Source organism: Oryzias latipes, chromosome 10 (assembly GCF_002234675.1).
Source record: "Oryzias latipes chromosome 10, ASM223467v1".
Taxonomy (NCBI): domain Eukaryota; kingdom Metazoa; phylum Chordata; class Actinopteri; order Beloniformes; family Adrianichthyidae; genus Oryzias; species Oryzias latipes.
Window position 1 is genome coordinate 11,800,698 of NC_019868.2, and position 25,865 is coordinate 11,826,562.

General features: G+C 38.9%; 1 protein-coding gene across 7 annotated transcripts; it reads right to left on the bottom strand.

The window, feature by feature from the left end:
- Nucleotides 1-54: 54 nt before the first annotated feature.
- Nucleotides 55-25,841, bottom strand: LOC101174437 (muscleblind-like protein 3). Of its 7 annotated transcripts, none has more exons than XM_011479997.3 (9): nt 25,476-25,830; nt 19,782-20,096; nt 19,093-19,321; nt 12,651-12,815; nt 12,066-12,239; nt 11,753-11,986; nt 10,988-11,141; nt 9,263-9,357; nt 55-8,512 (listed from the first exon to the last, which is right to left on the bottom strand). In XM_011479997.3, the coding sequence occupies exons 3-9, from the start codon at nt 19,264-19,266 to the stop codon at nt 8,480-8,482; spliced, it is 1,029 nt and encodes a 342-aa protein (XP_011478299.1). In that variant the 5' UTR covers nt 19,267-19,321; nt 19,782-20,096; nt 25,476-25,830; the 3' UTR covers nt 55-8,479. The 7 variants fall into 7 exon arrangements, with proteins under 7 accessions (XP_011478299.1, XP_011478301.1, XP_020562137.1 ...); XM_011479999.3 differs by having other exon boundaries at nt 55-8,515; nt 25,476-25,822; XM_020706478.2 differs by lacking the exon at nt 9,263-9,357 and having other exon boundaries at nt 55-8,515; nt 25,476-25,839.
- Between the last annotated feature and the right edge of the window lie 24 nt (nt 25,842-25,865).

Here is a 25,865-nt window from a genome sequence, read left to right on the forward strand (position 1 = left end):
TTTATGTAAGACAGTTAATGAGCTGATCGAACAATAAAACACAACACAATAGGATTATGTTTGTATGTTTTTATTTAAGATAAACAGAATTAGCAGAAATCATAATTGGCACAATACTCCTAACAGCTACACCCTGCAAAAACAAAACAAAACAAAAAAAGAAAAACATTGTAGAGCTTGGCAGCACATAGAAGCACAAGCAAAAGTGAACCAAGAGATGACTCCTAGAATGTCAGAGTTTTTTATGGCTTAGTCCTGAACAGTCTTTTACTAGCCTCTTCATCCTCCACAAGCCATCGATCAGGCTGGGATTGTTGTACCCAATTTGAAAAACAATGGCATGACTCACCAACAAACTACTTTAAATAAAGGGATCATTTAACAACCATTGAGTAAATGCACTTTTTAAAAATATATGCGTTTAACATAACCGTATCTTTGCACAGTAAAGGCACAAGTACAAACAAGAAAAACAGACGAAAGATGGACTTCAACTTGTCACTTCTAAAAGGAAAACAGCCCAAATATTCGGAGACGTTCATACATAGACATCATGATGGAGGGAATGCACAGATCAGACACCCATCTTCCCTGATATTAATACTCAACAGACAGTGAACCAGCAAATCCACCTCTCGGACAAAAACCATAGCAACAACGCAGACTTTAAGGGATAACAAAGTACATACAACTTCTGATTCTGCAGGAACAACTTCACATAAAATTGGAAGTGCAAGAAAAATGACATTTAAAAAAAATCAGGTTGTTTCTAATTTAGCATCAAACACTGATGAGTTTGGTTTTGTTGTTACCTTGAATGATGTAAATGGGAAAAAGGTCACAAAATGACAGAAGGTAATGCATGTGAAACAGTGTGAGCACTACTTCTGGCACCCATTGCTGCTGCTGACATTCCTGCTTTACAGCCTGAAGGTGAAGTTAATGTGTGCTTCGTTTTAGTGCTTTTCCAGGGTGGAAAGTGTCTGCAATTCCAGTGAGTATTTATAATCAAGGTTAGTACTGTTTTTAGATGTTTCCACCTATGAATTTTTCTTCCATTCAACTTTATAAATGTGACATTACATTTGAGTAAAATAAAATAGAACTGAGAGAAGAACAGTCAAACACAATCCAGTATTTGTTTACAGCAAAGCAGCTTAGCGAAACGCAGTACTCTAACAAACACACAAACCAAAGGACATTTACCTTAAATCAATCTTTACACACTACTCAAACCATAGACATGCCAATAACAATACACTGATTTTATTTTTAATCATCTGTTTTACCTGTATTTATTCAAAATAAATTTTGAGTATTTTGACATATGTATATACATAAGTGCAAACAAGGTGAACTTCACACATTCGTATACACCTCTGTCAGGATCGACATCACCCAGCACAGCTGGGCAGGAAGAGACTTCTGGACCACTTTGTTGGCCTCAACGGAGACCAAACCCAGCTCCTGGATCTGCATTTTCCACCAGGCAAAACTAGTTTGACTTTGCAGATAACCATCTTAAAGTTAGTCCAAAAGCCCCTTTACATCCCTAACAAGTAGGCATTTTTTATTAAAAGACCTTTCTTATATCTCAAAAAGGAAGAAGAAAAAAAAAACAGCAAAAGAAAGAAACCCACACAGTGAAATAAACAGGAAACCAACAGGTCATCACTCCTAACAACCTTTGGATTTTACACGCAATTAAAGTTTCTCATATAAAATATTTAATCGTATTTCAAGAACAAGACAAACTAATTAGACATTCCCCTTTTAAATAAGTTAACATTATTTCTATTCACTAGGGAAAAAATGAACAATGGGATTAGAGAAAGGTAGTCATGTTGTCAATTTGTTGCCATGGTCACAGCAACTTTTACCATTAACAATGACTGGTGTACAAACTAATTTCATATCATATTTTCCAGTTGTCCTAGACAAGCTAACTATACATAAATGATACATTTTTATATGCTTTTCATGCCATGATTGGTTATAACTATAAAAAAAATGATTCCCATATAAAACGTGCCATTCTCACAGATTTAACTTCTTTTAACAACTATGAAGAATTAAGGCCCTTTATTGAGTTGTATTGTCAAGACTGAAGAAACTGTTTCCTTGCTGAGTCGGTCAGCTCTCAGGTGATCTAAGCATTTTGTCAATGGTACTCGGTTCCGGAAAGCCTGATGGAACTACAACAAGGCCTGAAGGAGTTTAAGCACATGAGAGCGATCGGGAAAAACAGTCTTCTCTCAAGCCACACCACCGCTCTCCAAACCTAAACACTTTGAAACAAATCGTGGATGCAATTACAAATACAATTAAAATAAAATGCCCAGAAGAGGCACAATGATAGAAATCCAGTGTCATGTTATTCCAACGTTCTAATGTTGGGGGTGTTTAGAAACAAACAGATCTTTCAGAATAATCTTCAGCATCATTGACAGACATCTTCAACAGTTGGATGTGTTGTCTTTTAGTTTTCAGTTTCAGCGTTTGACGGCTAAAATGCTTCCTTATTTCTTCCTTTTATGCTTTTTTTTTTTTTTTTATAAAGTTAATGTATCATTGGAGTAAATGTAAAGCTTAAACCAGAAGGTGGAGAGAAGCCTGTCATATTAGCTTACATTCCCAGCTCCCAGTAAAGGGAATTAGGCATTGCATTTAGCAATTTCAAGCCTTTCATCATGAACTCTTTGCCCCTGAACATTTAAAACAACGGTTAGAGCCTGCATATCTAAGTGTTAATCTGCTGGTTCAAGCTTCATATTTTACAGGCACATGTCAGGGGAATATAGATCCTTTTCATCTAAAGAAAACAAATGAGAAATACATTTTGTAAGAACGGACTGGGGCACCCAGACAGGTGAAGGCCACCCCCCCCCCACCCCCCCAAAATGCTTCAGCTTCAGCCTTGATGAACCCAGCTGGCAGTATTGGTAGGGAAAACGATGAAGCATTGCAGCCTTGGTCTGCTGGATGGTCTGTCTACACTGTTATGTACACAGCCTCCCCATGAAGAGATAACAGAGGAGAGCAGCTCCGCCATCGCCACGGTAAAGACAATCAAAAGGTGCCACATCAAGTTTTTACATTTTCATCCGCTGATGTCTTTCTTATGCATTTCCCTTCCCGAGTGCAGATTATTTCAATAGAATGTTTTTAAAAAACAGGCTTACATGTCTGCAGTTATGCTTTAGCAGGATTTAGTTAGTAGGTTTGCAAATGTGTATGTATACATTTTCCAAGTTTAGTTTTAGATTTTACTGTTGTGCATGATCACTACATATAAAAGAATTTCCTGCCCGATCGCTTTTGCAAACGGCTCATTTTGCAGCAACACAAGCGTTTCCAACCAAGCAGTGAACCTGGCTGCAGGCTGAGGATCTATGTGCACATGCATGGCTGTGTTTGTGTTGTACATTTTGAATAAATGATGCTGAAAGTGTCAGTCACAAAGCAAAGAATGTAATGTTTGTAGGTCAACAAAATGCGGTTAGCTCTGCCAGATATCTGAAAATGAGCAAAACTACATTTACAGACCCATAACCCTGTTTTCCTGTAGATATTCAGGAAAAGCACAGTACATTTCTCTATTATATTTCAGGGAATAATAACAGATAGTTAGCGAATCTTTAAAAAGAACATTTAACATTCTAGATCAATAACGTAGCACTTTAAAGAATTTCCTTTTTGTCCAATTAAAATGAAAACAATAATGGAGCAGAGTATGAAACCTAAGTGCTAATCACAGTTTAGCACTTCTGCAATGAATTGCTCTTATAAAATTCTTTAAGGTCATTTTTAAGCACGAGGCCAGTCTTTCTTCTTCATTCCTATGGAAGTAATTTGGTAACTGCTTCGGCTTTTTTTAATTGATAAATATTTATGCTTGCTTGCCTTACTGGTTAAAAGTTTTTAAACACCCCAGTTTTACGTGTTTTTTAAATGGAAAATAGTCTAAATGAAAGACAGCAAAAACATATTTTTTCCCCATTAAAGTAGTGCAGCCATCTCTATCAGAAACAACAGCTCATCACTCTCCCTGTCATTGCTTTAACTGACTGTCAGGTCCGGTTTTTCCTTTTTCCTGCTTCCAAAGATTGCCACACTGGCCGTCATGCTTCACATTTTGTCTTCAATCCTACTGGAATGTTCTCAGGAATATATTCTTAACTGCTGCAAAAGTGGCCGGATAGCTCAGGTGGTTAAGCGCAGGACTGGCACATGGGAAATCAGGGATGGATTCCCAGGGTGAACATTGAGCTTCATCAAGGCTGGTACTTGGGCAAGTCCAGCCCGAATAAAATACAAGTTGTGTCAGGAAGGGCTGAAAAATCTCTGCCAAATCAGCTTTCACTCATTTGCTGTGGCGACCCCTAAAGGGAGATCCTTAACTGCTGCAAAAGTATGAATAAACCGGTAACCATGGAACTGGATGGAGTTTCAGTCTGAAGAGTGTGCTGGACTTCAAGATGAGATAAGGTAGTTCTCCTGCATAGCCTGGATTTTTGTTTAGGGGCGTTGTGCTGCTGCAGGATGAACCCATGACCAACTCGCCACATACCACAGAAAACTGCATCTAGCTGCAGAATGATGTGGTGGCTGTTTTGGTTCAGAATGATTCTATTACTGGACAAATCCCCAACTTTGACTCATTATGTTTCCTCCTCCTCCGTGTTTTAGAGTTTATGTCGACTTTTTTGCAGCATTTAACTTTTTTTAATTCAGACATGAGCTGTCATTTTCATTAAAAAACACAAAAAACAGGGGCAACACAAACTTTTCACCTGTTTTGCTTGAACTATTGTTTTAAAATATCTGATAAGAACCAAACTATGTTTAATTCCAATAAGGAAAAAAAAATCACATATATCCCATTACAAATTGTATTGTGATCCCCTTTAACACTTCACATATGTATAATTCAGATCTAAGGTTTCTGGAAGTGACTATTTCTAAAAGTCCGACCAACCACAAACAACATGTATTAATTTATATATATTACACATATTCTGATACATCTTAACACAGTGTAAGCATATCTCTTAAATAGTCTATATATAGTTAATCGTTTCAGCATGCCTGTCTTTTAGAGAGGCATGTGTACGGTTTTTGCATTAGATACATTCACAACACATTATTTGAAACTAATAATGTTGAGTTGAAAAATGCAGTGATATCGTCAGCAAATATAAAGGACTAAATCTGCTGTCACTTTTCTCTTTACAGACACAATTATGTAGTATGCACACAAGTCACTGTTCTATATAGTAAGGAGACAGCACAGCAGCCTCAGAGTACAAACTGGATCTTTAAGCATAACTGTGAGCACTGGTTAGGTCTTACAGTCTATTGACAGTGTTGGTTCAAGGAGACTTGAAAGAGGCACATTCGAATGTGGATAAAAATGATTTCTGTCCAGTTTTAAAAGACGCCGCTTCTCCTTTACATCAATGATCTAACTACTTTCTACTTTATTTATTTATTTTTTCTGATGGATAATTATTCTCTGACTTCCTCACTTTACCACAACTCAGTATTTAGAGTTTTTTTTGACTTATGACAGAAAGAAGACAACAGCAGAAACATGACACATTTTGAATTCAGACAGGACATTTTCAAGTTCTACGTTTTCTCCCTGAAGAACCTTAAACAAAGCATATTGTGCCGCTTACGCAAAAAACTGAATGAAATGACATAATTAAACACACAAATCAATTTTTTTTCTTTCCAAACGGGTCTGTGTGACTCAGGTAATACCAAAAAATGGGCACTTCCTTGCATATGCAACAATGTTTTAGGCACATTAGGAAACAAATTCAGCTCCTTTTGTGCAACAACTGTCACCAAAACGTAACAGAAAAAAATAAGTTTGGGTCATTCTTAGTTAAATATTAAAATATTTTAATTCTGTGTTCTCACAAGATGCATTCTGAATCTGATTTTATTTTTGCACAGGTGGAAAAATGTCATGTCAGAAAAGAAAAAAACAAAACTAAATATTTCTTCTCTTTGGGGTAAAAGCTTTTTGACCTATAGTCTTCTAAAATTGGCTTAATATTATTTGAATAGTTTGTTTAAATGTTATATTCAATATCCAAGTTCAAAAAACCTTTTGAAATGGGCTAACAGTTTTTTTTAAAACAACCTTATACTGTTTTTTTCATGCATAACTTAAATCCACCTTAATTTGTATTGATCATTCGGATATTTACACATTAATTATACTGTACAGTAGCCCACTAATAAAATTATTAAACTTTTTATGGTTATTATGTCTTGTTTTCCTAGTGCGTGGAAACTCCACAGAGTCTTACAATCAGCTCATTTCTAAAAAGAAAAGAACATCTACAGACAAATTTATGGCTAGAAGCTTGTTTTAGTATCAAAATGTAGATGAGAAGTTCTTTTAAACAACCTAGCTATAATCAACCAACAAGCTTGGTGTTATAGGTACTTACAGATTGTCCAAACTGGACAGAGAATCATTATTGCAAGGAAAACATTCCTATTTTTTATCTCCTCATCAAACTGATTGCAGCTCAGTTGATCAAATAGAGGCCCAAAAATATGCTGCCAAGGGACTGGCAATGAAGTTTTTATCACATTTGACCTGATGAACAGAAACGCATTTCAACAGAGCTGGCATGTGTCAACCTGAACTTTTGTTCATTTTTGCATAACACATGCAACGCTGTTTTAGTCAAAAACGACAAAAACAGTGGAGGAAAAGTTCAGGTTAACCCTGTCCTTTTCAAACATCTACAACTCAAAAGATTTTCGCCAGATCAAAGACAAAACTGTGATGTAAGTTGAACAAAGGTACTCAATAGGAATCCCCAGCTTTTTTTTCTCTCCCAGTGATCTGTGTAGCTTTTGCTGTTATAATTTTAGTGTTTTTGATGCTGTTGCAGGTTTATGAACACCCTATTTTAGTTGTCGCGTCCATCAGCATCCCAATACCTGCATCTTTTTACAAACACAGATCATTTTCTCTTTGTTTTCCTGCAACTATCCCACAAAGGCATCATGGGAGCCTGTGGCTGTAGCAGTATGTTTCAGTGATATGGTTGTGTCAGTCAAAATAGCAACCACTGTCAAATATGTCCCTTATCATTTGGAGTTTGGCGTCATTACATTACAGGCTTTATTGTTTTTCACATCAATCATACACCAAAACAAGTATTTTAGAGTTATTTCTAATCTGTTCTTGTTTCGTGTTGTTCAGCACTGAAACAAGTGTTTCACAGCCTGCTGCCTGTCCACAGTGCTGTGGTTGGGGACCCTTATTTACAGTGTTTTTGAGAAAAAAGCCCACAAGAGAGCTTCTACGCCTTTTCTTTAAAGTCATATATGAAGAAAAGAAAATGAACAAATTTGTCATTTTAGCTTCCATACCCTCAACACAAACAGGAAAATGCAATCATGGCTAAATCTGTATTCAGATTGATGCAAATATATGTCAATAGCTGAACAATGAGCTCTTCAACTGAGAAGTTAGACAAGCTTTAAGGCAGTTTGTTTATCATTCAATCCTTGTTTAAACACTAACAGCCCCTTTAGAATAGTTCATTATATTCTGATTAATTCATTCCATCACTCAACTTGTTGATTTTCTATGTCTATATATAAGCCGAATTCTGATTTGACCCATTCATTGATTATAAAATAAGACAAAAAATGAATAAAACCACGTAACGAAACGCTTAATATTTATCGGCCATTGCTGTTTATAGAGCTTTTAGTTTGTTTCTCAAATGTTTCTCAAATTATTTAAGGAAACTAGCTTTCAGTTGCATACGAGCAGAAAATAATAAAGGCACAAACAACCTTCCTCTTATCAACAATTCCTCAAGCGGGAATGATGCTGAGAGAACAAACTGAATGCTTTAGGGGTACCTTGAAACAAAAGCATGACATGTTAAGAAACACTTTCATTCAACGACATTTCATGGTCGAAGACCAGCAGCACATCAGTTTGCCAAGCTCTGAATTTCAGAATGAGCTTCTGACTTTGGAACAGTCAACATTGCTGGCTCCTGAAATGGCTGCAACCCATTAAGGGCGTCTAGTCTTAAATGTTTTCGTGGATGTGTGCAGAAGTGTGTTCCTGTGCACCTTTGCAGCACATTTTAAGGTGTGGGCATGTATGGCTGTCAGAAGAAGGGAGCTCTATTGCTCATCAAGTCAGTGTTAATCAGAATGGCGGCTGTAAAGCAACAAGAATATGTCCAGGCTTTTTATGGCATGAACCATTGCAGCTTTTTTACTTTCAAAAACATCAAGTTTCACATTGCCACCGCTTTAGTCACTGTGCACTGTACGGGAGGCACACGTTTGCTGCAGGGCTGAGTGTTTTCGGGACTCTAGCTGGGGTTTCTGGAAAGGCTTACTGAGCTTAGTGCCACTGGAGCCGCCACCAGCAGTTTGGGGACAGGGCAGAAATGGGTTTCCATGGGAACGTACTGGAGCTCTACTGGATCAGAGGCCAGAAGCTCTGGGGGGTCTACTGAAAGAAAAAGCGTGGACAAAAAAGATGATTGTTTAGCTTTCAATAGACATAAAAATTGTCACTAAAACAAGGTCCACTGTAGGAGTTTAAAAATTCAAATTCATTGAGATGCTAAACTTTATTTATATTAACTAGATGGCAAAATTACAAACATTTCAAATTTTTTTTGAAACAAATTAGACTGGGTTACTGGGTTTTACTCTGAGCTACTGGAATAAAACAGTTTGATCATGTTATTCAAAATAAAGCCTAGATGTAAATATTTAATAGATAATGTATCCATTTATGATAAATAAGATTAGAAGAATTACTAAAATAGCTGTTACATCTGAAATGTTAGCTTACTGAGGCAAGTGTGATCACATCAAATATAGTTAGAAATCAGGGAAACAAGAAGACTGCCATGAACACAACATTAACACATTTTATAAGATCTCTTTGTTTGTTTGTTTGAAGATGACACGTAAAGCAGCTTTGCCCGACACAGAGCAACAGCGAATGAATTAATGATTACTGCAAGTAAACACCAGACTAAACAAAAAAGTCGTTTGTATTTTAAGATTCCTTTTTGGTCAAACTAAAAGCTTTAATCATTTGCTCATGTGACAACAGGCTGAAACGTGAAGAAATGTGAAATGTGACCATGATCATTTACAAGCGCGTGCTTTTTTGACCAAATGTGGGGAAGAAAAACAATGAAAAGAACCTATAGAGATAAATTAAAACTGAAATCAAAGAGCAAACCTGATTCGAGGCGGCAGATTCAGCAAAAGGAACATTGGTGACTGGGGTCGAGGCCGACGAAACAGAGGAGGTGGTGGCACCGTGCATCATGGGAACTTTAATTCAGGCGGATCAGACGAACGACAAAGGACAAAGATGTGGGTGGGAAGGAGGGAGGGACAGGAATGATAATGATTACCATGGCAAAATGTGTAGAGGTAAAAGTCATGGCACAAGTCAAGTGATGTAGCCAGGATGAATTTGAACAGGAGCCAGGAAACATGCAAATATAATCAGAGAAAGAAAATCACAGATTTTAAGCTCTAAAATTGAAAAAAACTATTCCATTTTTCAACATCAAGTAGTTGGTAAACAACTCAACATAGTTGTACAATTTAATCAGATTGAAGTACTTTCTATCAAACTCAATGAACTGACATGTGCATGCAATGAGCAAATGATTTGCTGAATACATTTTAAGAATATACAGAACTGTAGTTTTTATAATATTACTACAATGGTAATAACACCATTTATGATTACTTCTGTCTGATACTATTTTTTAAAAAATATGTTTATCTGTATTAATTCATTTTCTTTATATTTGTTATGTAAACATGATAAATATATTTAGTTTACAACAAAATATATTTATTGACATTTGATCAGAGCATGTTATACTTCATTTAAGCCCCGGCAGAAGTAATTTGATAAAAAACAAAAACAATTTAAAGTGATTCCATGACCCAAGCTGCAAATGACAAAACCCTGCAGTTGCAATAATGTTTTGTCTTATTTCTCTGTAATCAACAAAAATCTTGCAATCTTTCATGTTTTCTCAAAACCTTCTATTCTCACTGCCTATGCTTCTTTTCGTTGTCGGTAGAATAAACTTAAGTATCTGAATGAACACAAACACAAATCAAGCTGAAATATCAATTCAAACGGGACATTAAATTCATTGAAAATGAAATGTCACTGAGTTAACCAAATGTATTTAATGTTAGTGTAGATTTGCTCCCTCCTAAACAAAAAAGAAGAAAACAAAACAATTACGAAAACAGTCTTTGGATCGCATATCCAAACAAAGAGGAATGTATTTGCTTCTATTTGGCTTTTGAGTAAAAATTTAAGATTTAGTTCTTCTCTCGACTTGGTGCTTGATTCTTGATTTTCTGCTAGTCAGTGATACAGCAAACAAATCAAACTCAATTTCCCAGAATGCTTCTTTTACCTCAAGCAATCAATCTCCAGGATCTTGTGGGCATATTTTTGGGCTGTTACAACACCAAAACCCTGCAGTTGCAACAGTTTTTACAAAATAACTGTAATTCAAGTTGGAATATTTATCTCTCATAGTTTTTAACTAAAGGCTGTATGAGGACATTCAGGTTCTAACATGGTTGTTTTTGGTCACAGTTTATTGAAGTGCAATTTTACACAATCCCACTAGAAATTTGCAGCATGTATGAATTTTCTTATTAAAGAGTGTAACGTTTTGAAAGATCTAAACAGTTTTTTGTGCAGCTAGCTCAAATGTACACATCAAAGTGTCTGAAACAGTAAAAAAAAGGAAAGAGCAGCGTGATAGAGCACAGAACGGTGAGATATCAAAGGAAATTCTACGATCATAAAATGTATCATACATTGTTGGAAAAGCCGATCACATAACCTTCATGGACTGTGATCATTCCATGTATTAATAGTTCCATGATGCCTTGAACATTTTTATATTAAGAGACTTACATGTGTGGTAAAAGGCTGGTTGCTGTTGGTGTATGTTAGCCAGGGCTTGCTGGTAGTATAACATGCTGGAATTGACGACTGCGGCACCAGCTCCATTGCTTTTCTCTAGAACCGACCTCTTTGGTAGTGGCTGCACGCCCACTGGAGACACAGCCTGACAAAGAGGATATCAAAGAAAGGAAACATTATTTGATGTTTTAACACTCCATAGGTTAGGGAAGGAACCCCTAAATCTAATGACTGGTGAGTTTTTTGGGGATTTTCTCTAGTCAGTATGTGAGTTTTGTGACAGCCACCGGAGGGCGCTGTAGTATTTGATGTAGAGTACTACAGGGATTTAGCAGAGTCCAGGGGTCAGGCCTGGAGGGAAACAACATTAATACGATTTAATTGTGCAACAGGGATGCAGTTGAAGCACCTAACTGCAGAATAACAAAATCAAAAGGACTTACCGGTGGCGTTTTGCTTTTATAAATATATGCCAAATGTATTTTTTGCTTTTTATATTATTAAAAGGCAAAAAACACATCTAGCAAATTGATTGAAAAAATGTTTCTATTGATCTACAACAGGAGGTTGTTGAGCTTTACTGGTTTAATTATCGCCAAAAATGTTATGACTCACATAAACCAGATGTGTTCATCTAAGAAAAATCTATTTTTAATTTTTCAAACCTTTACTGTTCCATGCTGCAAATTGCTTACTCTCACCAATCAACCATTCATAATACCAATCAAATCCAATCAATACCAATCAAATCCTCACCATAGGTGCAGGCGCATTGTTTTGACCGATTTGGTGTTGCAAAGCTTTGATCCTAGCTTGCAGGTGAGCAGGGGGGTGGAAGTATTTGCACTTGTCTCGGCCGCAGCGGCCTTTAATGTAGTCCATGCAAACAATGACACAGTTCTCCCTGCCGTCCACCATGCCGGCCTCTAGAGGGTGAGCGAAGCGGCAGTCCCCCCTTGTGCAGTTCCCGCGTTGAAATTCTCGACAAACCTGACGGTGACAACAGGGCACTGATCAACATTTACCTTTCATTTGACTTGGACAGAAAGGACAACTGATAACACTGTACCTCCAGCTTGTCTGCGCGCTTTTGTGCGTAGGTGATATTTCCCATGTTTGGCAGACCAGTGGGACTCCCAGGGACAAGCAGGGGCGGCAGCTCAGGCACCAAGCCCATGGCCTGATATGGATTGAATGGCATGGTGGGGTTTGTTGCCAGGGAGGGCGTCACTGAAAATTGTGTCTTCAACAGACAGAAAACTAAATGAACTGGAGAAAAACAACTAATGACAGTGATGAGCTGACAAAACACAACAGGTAGAACAAAGGATCTCATCTGCAGATATCCTTCAGATTCTAAGACATGAGTTGGGTTAGTGAGATTTAACAGTTGTTTTGACATTTTGCTCTTTTTGTAAACAAATTGGAAGGTAGTCTTTAAATGTAAAATCTTAATGCCTTTTTTTCATTATAACAAGAACAAAGGTTAGACAAAATACATTATGGTAAGTCTAGCCAAAGGTGTGGTGAAATTATCTTTTTTTTAAAGAAAAAAAGCTGACATATGGCATCATTTGCAATTCAAGGCACTTATGAATTTTGCCTCAACAGCATGTTTAAAACACATCTCAAAGAATTATTGCGGGTCGCTCACAATGGGTGGCAGTTGTGCTCCAGCCAGAAAGAACGGCACCTGTTGAGCTAACATGGCTGCAGCGGCCTTCTGCTGGATCAGGTTGTTTCTCCCATTAATCTCCAGCTGGGTTTTCAGGTGTGGAGGAGGGTGCAGGTATTTACAGTTTTCCCGTGTGCAACGCCCCTGAAGAAGAGACAGGAAAGACAGGGTTTAAAGCAGGCAGACAGAGGGATTATGGGAAGGAAATAACACTCTAGCTGAGAAACTTTATGAGCTACAGACATAAGTTTAAACAACCTTAAGCATCTCACTGCAACTCACTCTTATGGCTCTATTGTTGTTACAATGCTTATTAACCAGTAATAATAATCAAACACGTCAGATTCGGTGCTTTTTCAAACATTTGAACAAATACAGCTTGTAAATTATGCTAAATTGTGTTCTTAAAGCTTCCCTTTAGTCAGACTTTTTAGAGATATGTTCAATAAAAGGAGCTTTTGGTGTGTTCTCGTGTAAAAACTAACATATTCTTTACATCAAGACATTTATTTTTTATTTGGATTAGGAGCTCATTTTTGACTGAGTAACGGTAGATTTGAAATCCACCAGCTCCTAAAATAAAATAACCACATAAAAGCCAGTCATATATTTGAGGAGGGCAATGTTGGTTTTTTTAAAAAGGATAAACAGTTTCTTACTCTTATATTGAATTACTTTCTCAAGGATTCCTGGCAGGTAAAAAAAAAACTAAAATGAAAAAAATTAATACTTTGGAAACTCTGTACTTAAAAAAAACACATCAACAATAACTTCCCTGTTTTTATAAAGACAACATTGGTATTTGACATTCAGAAACCTTTATGTCAACCTATAGGAAAAGATAAGCAAGGCAGCTGGAAGCATTTATGAAATGTCTATTGTCCTTTTTCACCTGTGAGAAATCAAATAAAAAAAAACTAAAAGTAACATAAAATATTTTTACATCTAAAATTGTAGAGAAATTATATAACACAACCGGATTCCAGCACAAACAGTGATAATTTGCTGCTTACGAGAGGTGCAATCAGACTGTGACTGTACTTAGTCTGAATCCAGCAACCTGCTGGTTAGAAGTTCACTGCAGAACTTGACGGCCCAGTTTGGCCAACGTACTAGAATACTAGAGAGAAAATGATTCTAAATGTGCATTTAGTGTTTTAGAATTTCCCCAAAATGAAATTCACTTGGAGTGTCTTAAGCCATGTTTTGCTACAATGGTAACACAACATTTAATTAAGTTTTAGTTACTTTAGTGTACTCACTAGACTTGGTGAACAAAACTCCACGTTTATTCATATAAAACGCTGAGCAAGAAGGCAAACGTTAAAAGTTTGCTATTAAGGGGAAGAACATTTTTTTTTTTTACTATTTAAAGAGAAAAAAATATAATTCTGCAGCAAAGGGAAACTTCTACTGTACATGTGTATCTCAAGAATAACCAATAATTAACCAGAGACTTCCTTAACAGTTAAAGAACAAAGAAAACTTAAAATCACCAGTCAAAACTTACCATAAAAATAAATAAATAAATTTACAGAATAAAATCTTTTTTCTTATCATTTTACAACTTTATCCTTGTAATAAATGTGTTTATTTTTTCTTTTTATGGTGGCCCTAATACTCCGATGTACAAAACTCCTCTTTGTAAATGTCATTTATTTTTATTGCATTTGCTTTCAAAGAGAATTTTAATTGTGCTGCTGATATAGAATATTTAAAACTTTCTCCAAATCCAACTAGAAAAAACAACAAAACCACAAAAAGGCGTATTCAGTTTTACAAGTACTGGCAAACCCTGGTGGTGTCAGTGGAGATTATAAAGAAAACATCATTGCATTTCTGTCACACTAATTCAAAAATGTATGTATAATCTGTGATATTGGTATTAGGTTAAGCTTAACAGCATCATTTTGACACATATCTGGTGATACATTTTTTGCAGGTCTCATATGTTAAGCAGTGCAATGTCAGGAATGCAACATAGTGTAAAATATATACACTAAACTATATTTCAATTTAATTTTGTCTGGTTTTAGGTTTATTTGAAGGTATCATCTTCTCTTTTTAAGTGTTTTCAGTGGTCTTTTAATTCTTAGTATGCAGTTTTAGTCAAAATCAAAAAACCTGTGTCATTGTTTGGTATATATTTTCTGCAGAACGCCAGTAGTTCATTAGGAATTTTCCATAGGAGTTGCCTTTAGCATGGACCAACCCCACCCCCCTTTCCATTTTGCTAGCTTAAAGCCTTTCACATCCCCAAGCTAGCATTACTGGTACAAAAAAAATGACTAGCAATATTGGAGCTATCCAGCTGTATAGTTTTGAGTCAGATTCCAGCTCAGACGAGGAAAATGAAAACATACATGAATGTATTTGTCTGCAAGTGGATGCATCAGGGTGGAGTGGAGCTGGCCTGCCAATTGTATTTGTGAGCTTTTTCAAACAGCATTTTTGTCTGGTCCTGATTCACAATGATTTGAATAAAGAAATGCTCAACAATGCAATTTTCTTTAGATGTCCGCCATCATCAGACAAATGGCCAAGAACATGTTAAAAACACCAATTTTCATTGGAGAGGGTCTTAGAAGGACTTTTCTCTATTATCAGTTAAAATGAGTAAAAGCAGCTCATGCAAAGCCTCTAAAACACTACTTTTATTGGAGCTTATCTGCTGCGTTTTAGAATTAAGTAGCTTTTAGCAGTAAAGGGCTATATAAAAAATTGTACATTCAAATTACATTAATTTTTTGAAATGAAAGCCTAACTTTGGGATTTGCCATTAAAAAAAAATTATAAATTAAACGAGAATGCTCTTTTTTCTTTAAAAGTTAAAGGACGATGTGATGCACAAACTAGTACGGTAACCATTTAGGATGACAACAGCACTCCCGTTAACAAGGTAAAAACTAAGTGGTGAGCTCACCCTGCCTCCCTTGCAGCACGTTCACACTGATCAGACAGGGGTAATGGAGGAGCTGTGGGGAATGACAGCAGCTGGATTGGACCAGCTTGGAGATGCCAGATAAGGGAAGTACAGTTTGGAGGAAGGCCATTAGCAGATAAATCCATAAAATTAACAAATAAGGGGGTTGACACAGAGAAAGAGGAAGTAGTGATGTTGAAAGCAGCCTGTAAGCTGCAGAGTGGTGCTTCTCTGTGCTTCTATTCAGTTAATGGGAAAAAGTAAAGAGTCAGCTGACTGTAATCCTCAAAACAATGAGTGCATGGACAGTGAGCACTGTTGTTTACCATCCTGGAGCTGCAGGCCTGCTTACAGCCCTTGGTGAAGTAAATGCTTTGACCTTCAGCCAATCTCTTGATTTTTTTTCTCTCCAACTAATAATGTAACTCCATGGCCAGAAGACAGCTCTTACAGAACCCTTGCTGCCTTTTGTCAAAGAAGCGTGCCTCTTGCTCACCTCGATGTGACCAGCACGTAACCACGCTGTTGCTCTGTGCTAAAAACAGCCATGCCACTCAGGAAGATCAAACTGTCCAATCAGTATGCACTCCTGTGCTGTTGCTAGGCCCCCTCTCTCAGTCTCTCCCCCTCCTGCTCTGCAGGACATAACACAGAAAAATGGCTGAATAATAAATTCTAACTCAATAAACGAAGAGACAGCAGCTGCACCCAGACAGAAAGCCCCTTGTCTGGGATGCACTTCGTTGCTGCAGGGAAGCTTTGGAGCAAAATGTCCCCAGAGCAAACATGCGCAGACACGCGCCAGCACAGCAACAGCCTAGTTTGCTTTTAGCAAAAGAGGTCATTGATAGTCAAAGCACCTTTAAAATACTTGGGGCGTCATCATTTCTTAAGACTTTTTGTGTGTGGAATACTTGATAGAGAAGAGAGCATGAGAGTCAGAACAGCAGCAGTTCTGATGTTGCAGAGGCAACTATCCTTCACCAGCAGTGATTGGGTAACAGATCATCAGCAGAGCAACTTACACTAAGATCAGCAGTTATCTCATTAATCAGGAAGGGTTTGTAATCTTTTTCTGTTTATTTCAAGATAATTAAGTTAATTTTCTTGATTTAAAGCAAAATTCAGCTATATTATAATCAGTGACGTGCGGTGAGGTTAATGGCTGGTGAGGCACTGACGTCATCAGTCAGATTTACAAACATATGAACCATACTGAGTAACTTATTCACCATTTAATTGACAACAGTTAACGTGTTTTGTTTAAAATATCATTTCAACATGTTTTTTTTCATATACAAACTGCAGCATAGAAAAAAGCACGTGATGATTGATCTTCTTCTTTCTCTTTCGGCTTTTCCCATCAGGGGTCGCCACAGCGAATCATCGTCCTCCACCTCACTCTATCATGGACATCTTCTACCCTAACACCAGCCAACTTCATGTCCTCTGTTAAGACATCCATATATCTCCTCTTTGGCCGTCCTCTTGCCCTCCTGCCAGGCAGCTCCATCTCCAACATCCTTCTACCAATATATCTACTATCCCTCCTCTGAACATGTCCAAACCATCTCAGTCTGGCTTCTCTGACTTTGTCCCTAACACAGGCAACATGAGCCGTCCCTCTGATGTACTCGTTCCTTATCCTGTCTAACCTGGTCACTCCTAAGGAGAACCTCAACATCTTCATCTCCGCTACCTCCATCTCAGCCTCTTGTCTCTGTCTCACTGCTACCGTCTCTAACCCATAGAGCAGAGCTGGTCTCACCACTGTCTTGTACACCTTTCCTTTGAGTCTTGCTGGCACTCTTCTGTCACACAACACTCCTGACACTTTCCTCCACCCGCTCCAACCTGCCTGCACTCGCCTCTTCACCTCTTTTCCACACTCCCCATCACACTGAACTGTTGACCCCAAGTACTTAAACTCCTGCACCTTCTTCACCTCAGCCCCCTGTAACCTAACGCTTCTACCTTGATCCCTCTCGTTCAGACACATGTATTCTGTCTTACTATGACTGACCTTCATGCCTCTTCTTTCCAGAGCAAACCTCCACCTCTCTAGCTGTTCCTCCACCTGCTCTCTACTCTCACTGCAAATTACAATGTCATCTGCAAACATCATTGTCCAGGGAGATTCCTGTCTTACCTCGTCTGTAAGACATGATGACGTGATGATTGATGATCTTCATAAAACATTCATTCATGATTTCGTCTTACCTTTACTTGTAAATAAAGTCCATACGCCGCTCCTTCTGAAGAAAATGACTTGCCGCTTGCTATCACTTATTCTAGTATTTTTTAGCGTCATAATCTCAGGGCTCACTGGCGCCCCCTAACATGAGGCACAAGAACTGCTGGCCTCACCCAGCGGCTTTTCCGCCGGCGTTTAGCGCTCAGCACAAGAAACACGTCCCTCACATACAGTTATTTATTAAAACAAACACTGTACATCATATACATCTGCTAAATTATGTTAACTCAGCTCATATAGTACAAGTGATTGAACCGACATACAGAGAGACAGCAGTACCGTCTGACTGCATAGGTATTGCGCAATCCAAGGTGAGGCTCAGCGGGCTGGTGCCTCATCGCACGTCACTTTTTAGTATCTGAACGGTAAATGCGGAAATTCAGCGATTTTGAAAAGAAAAAACACCCAAAAATGGTACATTTAAATGGAAAATGACTGCAAAGCACAAATTACTGATTAAATATAATAATTGAATTTATTTTTTCTCTTTTCTTCCCATAATGACAGGTGAGGCACAGCCTCACCTGCCTCTCCTGACTGCACGTCACTGATTATAATGTGTAAGAGGCAGCAAAAATCTTTAAGTTTCACATTAGTGCTTTAACATTATTCTAAAGGCAAAATGAGCTACCTTTTAAAAAAGCAGATAAATATAACGTATAGTGGCAATATTAGCATCAACAATTAAACTTTAAATAAAGAGACCCAAATAAAATTAAAATCCATACCTAAATTAGCAATCATATTGTAATTGTTGATGATTTCTACTGAATGAAATCTACATTGGCATCAACAGAAAGCTTAAGAACTTTTACACGATTTTCTAAAAACTACAATTATATTTCTGAAAGCACATATTTTCTTTTACTGTGCAGCACCAATCTTTAATATTTGTGTTAATCTGCACATTAGCTACAATTTACATGAGATTTAATTGTACTTATAAATACATTAAAACAATTTAAATTGTGAGGCAGAAAGGTAAACGGGATAATAGTTTAAATACACAATAAATTTGGCTTTCTTTGTAACAAAATGTAAGTTTTTGTAGTTTACTCTCAAGATTTGAGAAAGGAGACAAAATCCTCAACTCTTCTGGAGAAGCAGGGGGCTGCAGGGATGAATGCACTTGAAGATCTAAACTGTAGCTGTAAAGCACACAGCACCTAACCAGAGTGCGGAGAACATGGGGAAAAAAGCTGCAGAACAAGGACAGTTGTGTGTTGTGTCTGATGCTTCGGTACCTTGAGGGAATCAAAGCAGGCGATGACTCGGCCGTTGTCCACGTGGCAGCTCCGGGAGGGATGTGCGAACTTGCAGTCGGCATCGGAGCGAGTGCAGGTGCCTCTCTGAAACTCTCGACACACTTCCAAGGTCAGCCATTTGGTGTCTCGCCCCATGGTCATGCTGACAGCCATCTGAGTTTCTCACAGACACTGTAAGGTGCTGGGGCCGAATGGATGGGAAAACTGTCTGATGAGAGCAAGGATGACTAATGGTGACTCAAGAAGAAAATACCCCAAAAGAACATGGTGAAGCAGAAGCAAAAGAATATTTTCCTTTCTGCTACACACAGTGGGTCCGATTGGTTGGTTTATTTTAGGGGATGTTTATTAGTTCTTCCTGGGAAAAGTGTCAGCTGAAGTTTCACTGGGTGAGATACTAGAGGTTGCTTGTCGACAGAGACCAGCTCTGTTGCATTGGAAAGAAAGAAAAAACTAAATAGGAAATCACTATGGTCAGCTTAGATGTGTCTGTACATTCACCAGGGCACACTGATTCCCAATAAGTCTATATTACATTCATGGCAACATGTTCAAGACTGGGACAGTCACTGTAGCTCTACTGCGGCTGTGTTTCAGCAGCCTGATAGAGGAACACAAAAGATTGGTGTAAAGAAAACAGAAAAGAAAAAAAAAGCAGAACCTCACACCTTGATGTCCTTGTAATCACGAGGCTACAGCCTAAGTCGGGGTATGACGGGAATGCAGCTCAGCAAAGTGGGAGGATGGCTCTCTGGCTGTCACGATAAAATATTGCATCCATTCAAGGCCAAGCACACACTGATCCCTGCTGTCCTGCTGTAATCCAACAGACTCGTTTGCTGAAACCATGCGGTAGGCACTTTGGAGTTCCACTTCCTCCTTTTACATGGGTGGCTGTTTCATCTCTCCTTCACTCTTCCATATCCCTGTGTTGTCATCCTGCTCACTGACCTTCCTGCTGCATGTCCTTGCTTGTTGCCTTGCTGCGAATTGCAAGAAATTAGGCAAATATTAGCAAAACGCCAGACGAGAAAAATATTGCTGTCAAGCTGCAACCTCACGCAGGGCTTCTTTTGATTCAGGGTGATGAGGATCGCACAGCAGGAAGGTGGAAGTAAAATACCCAATGGGAAAAGAAAAGCGAGGGCAAACAAAAAGAGAGGAAAGCATACAGGAGGGAGGGAGGCAGCAATGAACAGGAAAGGGCAAGCTATGTCTTGATTAAGTGATACAGGGGAGAGAGGGAGAGACAGAGAAGGGAGGATGCAGGGGGATTGCAGACAGGACAGACACGTCACTTCTGTGAACACCACAGAGCAGAAAAGTAATAGCACAAACACATAAATCCTTTGCCTTTGAAAACCGACATCCTGGAACATGGGTTATCAACAAAAATTATTCCTTGACACTTATTAATAGGAAAGGGAGGAAGGAGAAGGAGAATGGGCAGTTCCTGACAACAGCAGCGGCTGTGCTCACAGCAGAAAAACAGCCAATCAGAGGGCAGCTTACAGGAAGGCACCGATCAATGGCAAAGCATGTATTAAACACGGCTCCTCCTTTTTCCAAAGCCTGTCCTTGTTTCTCTTGGTATTTCACTGATACAAGTTCAGTCATGGCAGTCATGACTGAGCCACATGCTAACAATCAAACTGCACAACAGCTCCAACAACAAAAGGCTTTCTTCTTGGCTGCATCGTGTTTAGTCATGCTGCTATTGGATTCAGGGTTGATGCATTCAGCCTGCTGCTCAGCTCTCACTGCGGGAGCACAGTGACATGTCTGCACACTAAGTGCATAAACATAACAACCAAAGAGGTGACGCTCACAAGCACAAAACGAAAACTGCAAAACTGTATGCAGCACCTTGACACACAGCAAAACTCCAGGAGAGAAGAAGAGAAGGCGTTAGACCACATTTGATCAGAATCTACATATGATGGCAGCAAACACAGACGGTGGAAGCAGCAGGAGGAGGCTGAGAGGGAGTGTGTGTGTTTATGGTTTGTGTATGACGGCATGCAGATAGATCCACAGACCAGAAAGAGATTACTGCAGCACCAAGGGGCAAACAGGGACAATGGAGAGGTAGACACTATATAAATACACCCACAAACAAACAAACAAAAACACGTCCCTGCAACCCAGAAGAGCGAGGAATAAGATGTTAGATCTAGCAATTGCTTTGCTTGCGTAACCATTTTTGCTTGTCTGAGCCTCCTCCTCCTCCCACCCAACCAACAGATCAATACAAACTTTTCTCAGGGGAACAAGACAAGCGGTCATCCTGCAGCTTCCCTGTCCTGCCTTCAGGTCCACATCAGCATCAAGAGCCTTTGCTTCTGGACACCCTGACGATGCAATATGCATCCCACATCATTAAAATCCCCACAGCACTTTGCTTTTTCCTTCCATTCTTGCAACACCACACAACAAATTGTGCACAGCTGCCATTACAACCACCCTTAGAAATACATGAAGCCACTCAGGCACATCTCCAAAGTAACCTCAGTTTATAGTGCAACCGGTGCCTTCCTATATAACAGGGAAGGACTTTTCGTTTGCTGATAAAGCAACAGTAAGTCCAGGGAATCGTAGCAGGTTTGTCCCTAGTTTTATCATTAAAAATGTCAAAAGCTGTGCCTTTGGTGTCTTTGTGAGGCTCTCTGAAAACTAAAAGACAACAAGATCAGATAAAAATAGAAAAATTATGCTTTATAATAAAGTAGGCTAAAAGTGACACACCTCCAGTTGATGCAATATCGATGATGAGGCAGAGAAATCAGTGAGAGCTATCAGTGAACGAGTAAACCTGACATTTCAAAGGCCAGTAAGTAAACTTTATGAATTAGTAACTCATAAATGACTGCTGTCTCTAAATTACTGACAGCAGAAATGCAAGGACAGAGGAACAGAAGATGAGGTCAAGCTACACAGACTTAAGCATTGCGTGACATTTCTGAGAGAATTTAACAGCACATTAGGCTATTGACATAAACACGATGATTTTTACTGCAAATAAGGAACAAAAATGCTGTAGCAGAGGCATGCTTTGATGACTTTTTCTTTAAAAAACAAGGTGATGTGAAACTTGAAAATAGTGAAGGCTTGGTTCTTAGTTAATGGCTGTTTACTTAAGACAATATGGAAAGGCTATGTGCAGTTTAGAGTGGGAACCACCAGAGGTGCACTTGTGACTAAGGCTTTTACTTTGAAGACCCACTCCAATGAAAATTTGGTTTTCGTTGTTTTTAACATGTTCTTGTCTAATGTTTCTGATGATGGAGGACGTATATAAAAAAAAAAAGGCGTATGCTTATATAGCGCTTTTCTACCTACAAGGCCCAAGGCGTTCACACACTGATGGCGGCGGCTCCGCTGCCGAACACTGGCGCCAACCTCCCACCAGAGGCAAGGTGGGGTTTAGTGTCTTGCCCAAGGACACTTCGACACATGGGCGTGCAAGGCGGGAATCGAACCTGCAACATATGATCATGGATCGGCCGCCCATTAGGAAGGAAAAAAAGCTGTTTGAAAAAGCTTGTATTAGCTAGGTTCAAACTACAATCAGTCACAAACTGCTCCTCTCCATTCTGATGCATCCACTTGCAGACAAATAGATCCATGAACGTCTTTGTTTTCGTCATTTTAGCTGGAATCTGGCTCAAAACCGCATGGCTAGATAGTTCTGATAATGCTCGCCATTTTTGTTGCACTGGTAATGTTAGGTTGGGGGGTGAGGTTGGGGTGGGGCTGCTCAGTGCCAACAGTCTCACCTAAAACTCAGAGGTAAATTTCGAATGAACTCCTGCCGCTCTGCAGAAACTATGTCCAAGAAAAAGACACAGGTATTTATCTTTTTGGCTAAAAATGGCATAGTCATAATTAAAAGACCACTGGGAACGCTTTCACAACAGATCGAAAGATGACTGGAGTGGCACTCAAAATAGTTTCCCTGCCTTAAAATTATAGTGAGAGCTGGGGTTGGTAATAAAATCCATACATGTTTTCTCCTCCTTTTGTGACAAAAACAAAGATACAGACGAACAAAAACTGTCCTTATATCTAAAACAGATCAATTTTGCCTTTAACATCTATTACAATGATTCAGCTTAATAACCCCCACAAGAGATCTGTTCCACTGGAAAACAGCTGAAAAAAACCACCCACTGCATTCCTATGTCAGCAGTATTAACGGCTGAACAAAGCCTATAGGAACAATCATACCAATCAGGGTGAGTGCTAATGTTCAAAGATGCCACTCAAAAATCGGATAAAAGCTGGTTACAGCCGTCATCACTCTGCTGCCTGTCTGTCCTCCAGGTGGAAGGCGCTCCAGCAGCATGTAGGTGTGGCTCAGCACGAAGGTGGAGCGTGAGTGGGTGAGGCACCAGAAGGACAGATGAGGGCAGCTGCGGCTGACTCAAGCGCACTGCGTCCCTCGTCAAACACAGTGCACCAAAGGGCTTCCGACAGCGTAACCTTCAGCCGGGCTCTGGCGTCTGCATGGAGACTGCTGTGAGGGTTTGGCTCCACCTTCACGAGCAGTGGGCATTCAATGGGTTTATAAGTGCAGCTGATTACCACAACATGCTGACAGACAAATTAAACGGATGAGTTACAGAGAGAGGGGTTCATTTCACCAGATGACTTTACAGCAGCTAACTGAATCATACTTAAGGCGCACAGGGTAGAAATATTAGAGTAGAAAAGACCTTGATGCCGAAAGGCACCTAAAAGTCTCCATATGCTGCAAACTGACAAACAAATGAAAGTGTTTCAGTTAAAGTACAAATATAAAACAGAAGCCGTGATGGGAAATCATGGAAAAACTAAGACTGGTTTCATTTTTCCTTGTATCAAGAACTGCTGTACTCTAGGTTAAAGAGAATTAAGAGTCAAATGAAGGGTAATTCAGAAACTGAGCTCATTTTGAAAGAGAAAAAGGAATGTCAGTGAGTACATGTCTATTTGTAGCATTGAAAACACATAGATCAAAAGGCCCATTAAACTTCGGTTTCATTTTTAAATCTGCCAGTGTCTTGTGGTAGATTTCATTTTAACTGGTGTAACCTCATTCCCAAACCCTTGGTGGTTTCCACTCTTACCAGAAACATAAAATACCAAACCTAAAACACAGGACACTCCCAACATGGCCTCCATGTTTCAGCTGACTCATAAACATTTTGTTTAGAGCAGTGACAGAAAAAATAAAACAGAATCACATCACTGTTTAGCAACGGCACGATCAGGTGATCGATCTGAAAAGTGAACAACGAAAACAACAAAAACCCACAATGAGAAGGAAAGCATGAGGAAAGTGAGCAAAAATAATTAGGTTAAGTATCACTAATCTGTCTATTTAAGCACAAAAGCTCCCATTCAAGCAACCATAAAAGGAGAATTTGTCATCAAATTGGAGAATTTTACCAAATATCTGAAAAGCTACAAAAAGGTGGAAAAACGTTGAACAAAACTCTTTCGAACAATAATTTAAAGAGGGATTAATAATCATAGCAGGAGAGATTTCACAAACTAAAAAAAAGGTTACTATCAAATGTGTTACTGCTTCTACATATTAAATAAAACAGCACAGCTTAAAAAGCTTACTGGGAGCAATTAATAAAAAATAAAAAAAAGAAAGAAAACAGGTTGTGTGGGAAAATGTGACTATAAGCCTTGGCTGTTTGTTCACGTGTTGTGTCAGTTTATCTCTGTTTATATAAAGTAAAGAAAAACTAGCCAGACTGGTACAGAGTCCACAACCAGAAATGTTAACTTGTCTTGACTGGCTGTGCTGGAGAGAAAAAGGAGACAAAAAAGGGCCAGAGGATGCCTTTATGAGGACTGTGTATGCTATGTAGAAGCAAGTAATGACAACACAGCATACTATGGTGGCTTGAACGTCTGACACCACACAAAAGGACAAACAAGGACACGCTTTTACAGCCTCCTGCAATGACTGCTTCCATAGAAGAGGATAACCTGTCCGTTTTCCTCTTAAAAGAGGGGAAAAAGGTCAAGACTTTCATAGAGAAGACTAATCATTTTAACTTCACACCTAAACATATTTCTTTAATTGTGTATTTGTGTATTTTAAAAATGATAACCTCGTCATAGGTGCAAAGTAGGGCACGCGCTCATAGCATAATTTACGCAGTCTAGTTGGAATCTGAATCGACGATGTTATGACTCATTTCTTAATTTGTTACGCCTATTATAACAACAACGCAACAAGTATGAAAGGCAAATTAAATAGGTGAAATGTGTGTTTTAAACAACATTCAAAGTCAATCTGCTAATATATATATTTTAAAAGGAATAATAATGATACCGTATTGAAGTACAGCTCAGACTCTCACCTGTTTTTTAGTCCCAACAGTTAAATATCTTTTGCAAAATGAAAAGGTCAAAAAGATATAAAAACGTCCTCTTCATGTGTATGACACGCGGCATGCCTTGATAAGAGGGAAAAAAGAAGGAAATACGCGGGCTAAGAAATAATAAAAACGATAAGCAAGCATAAAACGTGTTGCAGCCTGGAGAGGGAAGGGCAGAAAGAAGCGGGGTTTAGCTGGGCGCGCGGCAGCGGTGGTGCTAGTGCTAGCTAGAGCCGAGGCTGATCGCGACAGCAGAGCCCGGGCGGGGAGGAAGAAAGGCGGGGAGGGAGGAGCTGGGAGACAGGGGCTGAGGCGACATCACAGACAACGCAGAGTCACGAAGTCACTAAAGAGGAATTATGGCAGGTTTGC

What these genes read in the sequence shown, in the direction of transcription:
- LOC101174437 (XM_020706480.2), bottom strand. Translation starts at nt 19,266, where the DNA reads ATGGCTGTCAGCATGACCATGGGGCGAGACACCAAATGGCTGACCTTG. An exon ending in GAGCACAACTGCCACCCATT is followed by an intron (nt 12,240 to 12,650) that starts GTGAGCGACCCG and finishes TGTCTGTTGAAG; the next exon opens with ACACAATTTTCAGTGACGCC. An exon ending in ACCAGCCTTTTACCACACAT is followed by an intron (nt 8,516 to 10,987) that starts GTAAGTCTCTTA and finishes TTTTTCTTTCAG; the next exon opens with TAGACCCCCCAGAGCTTCTG.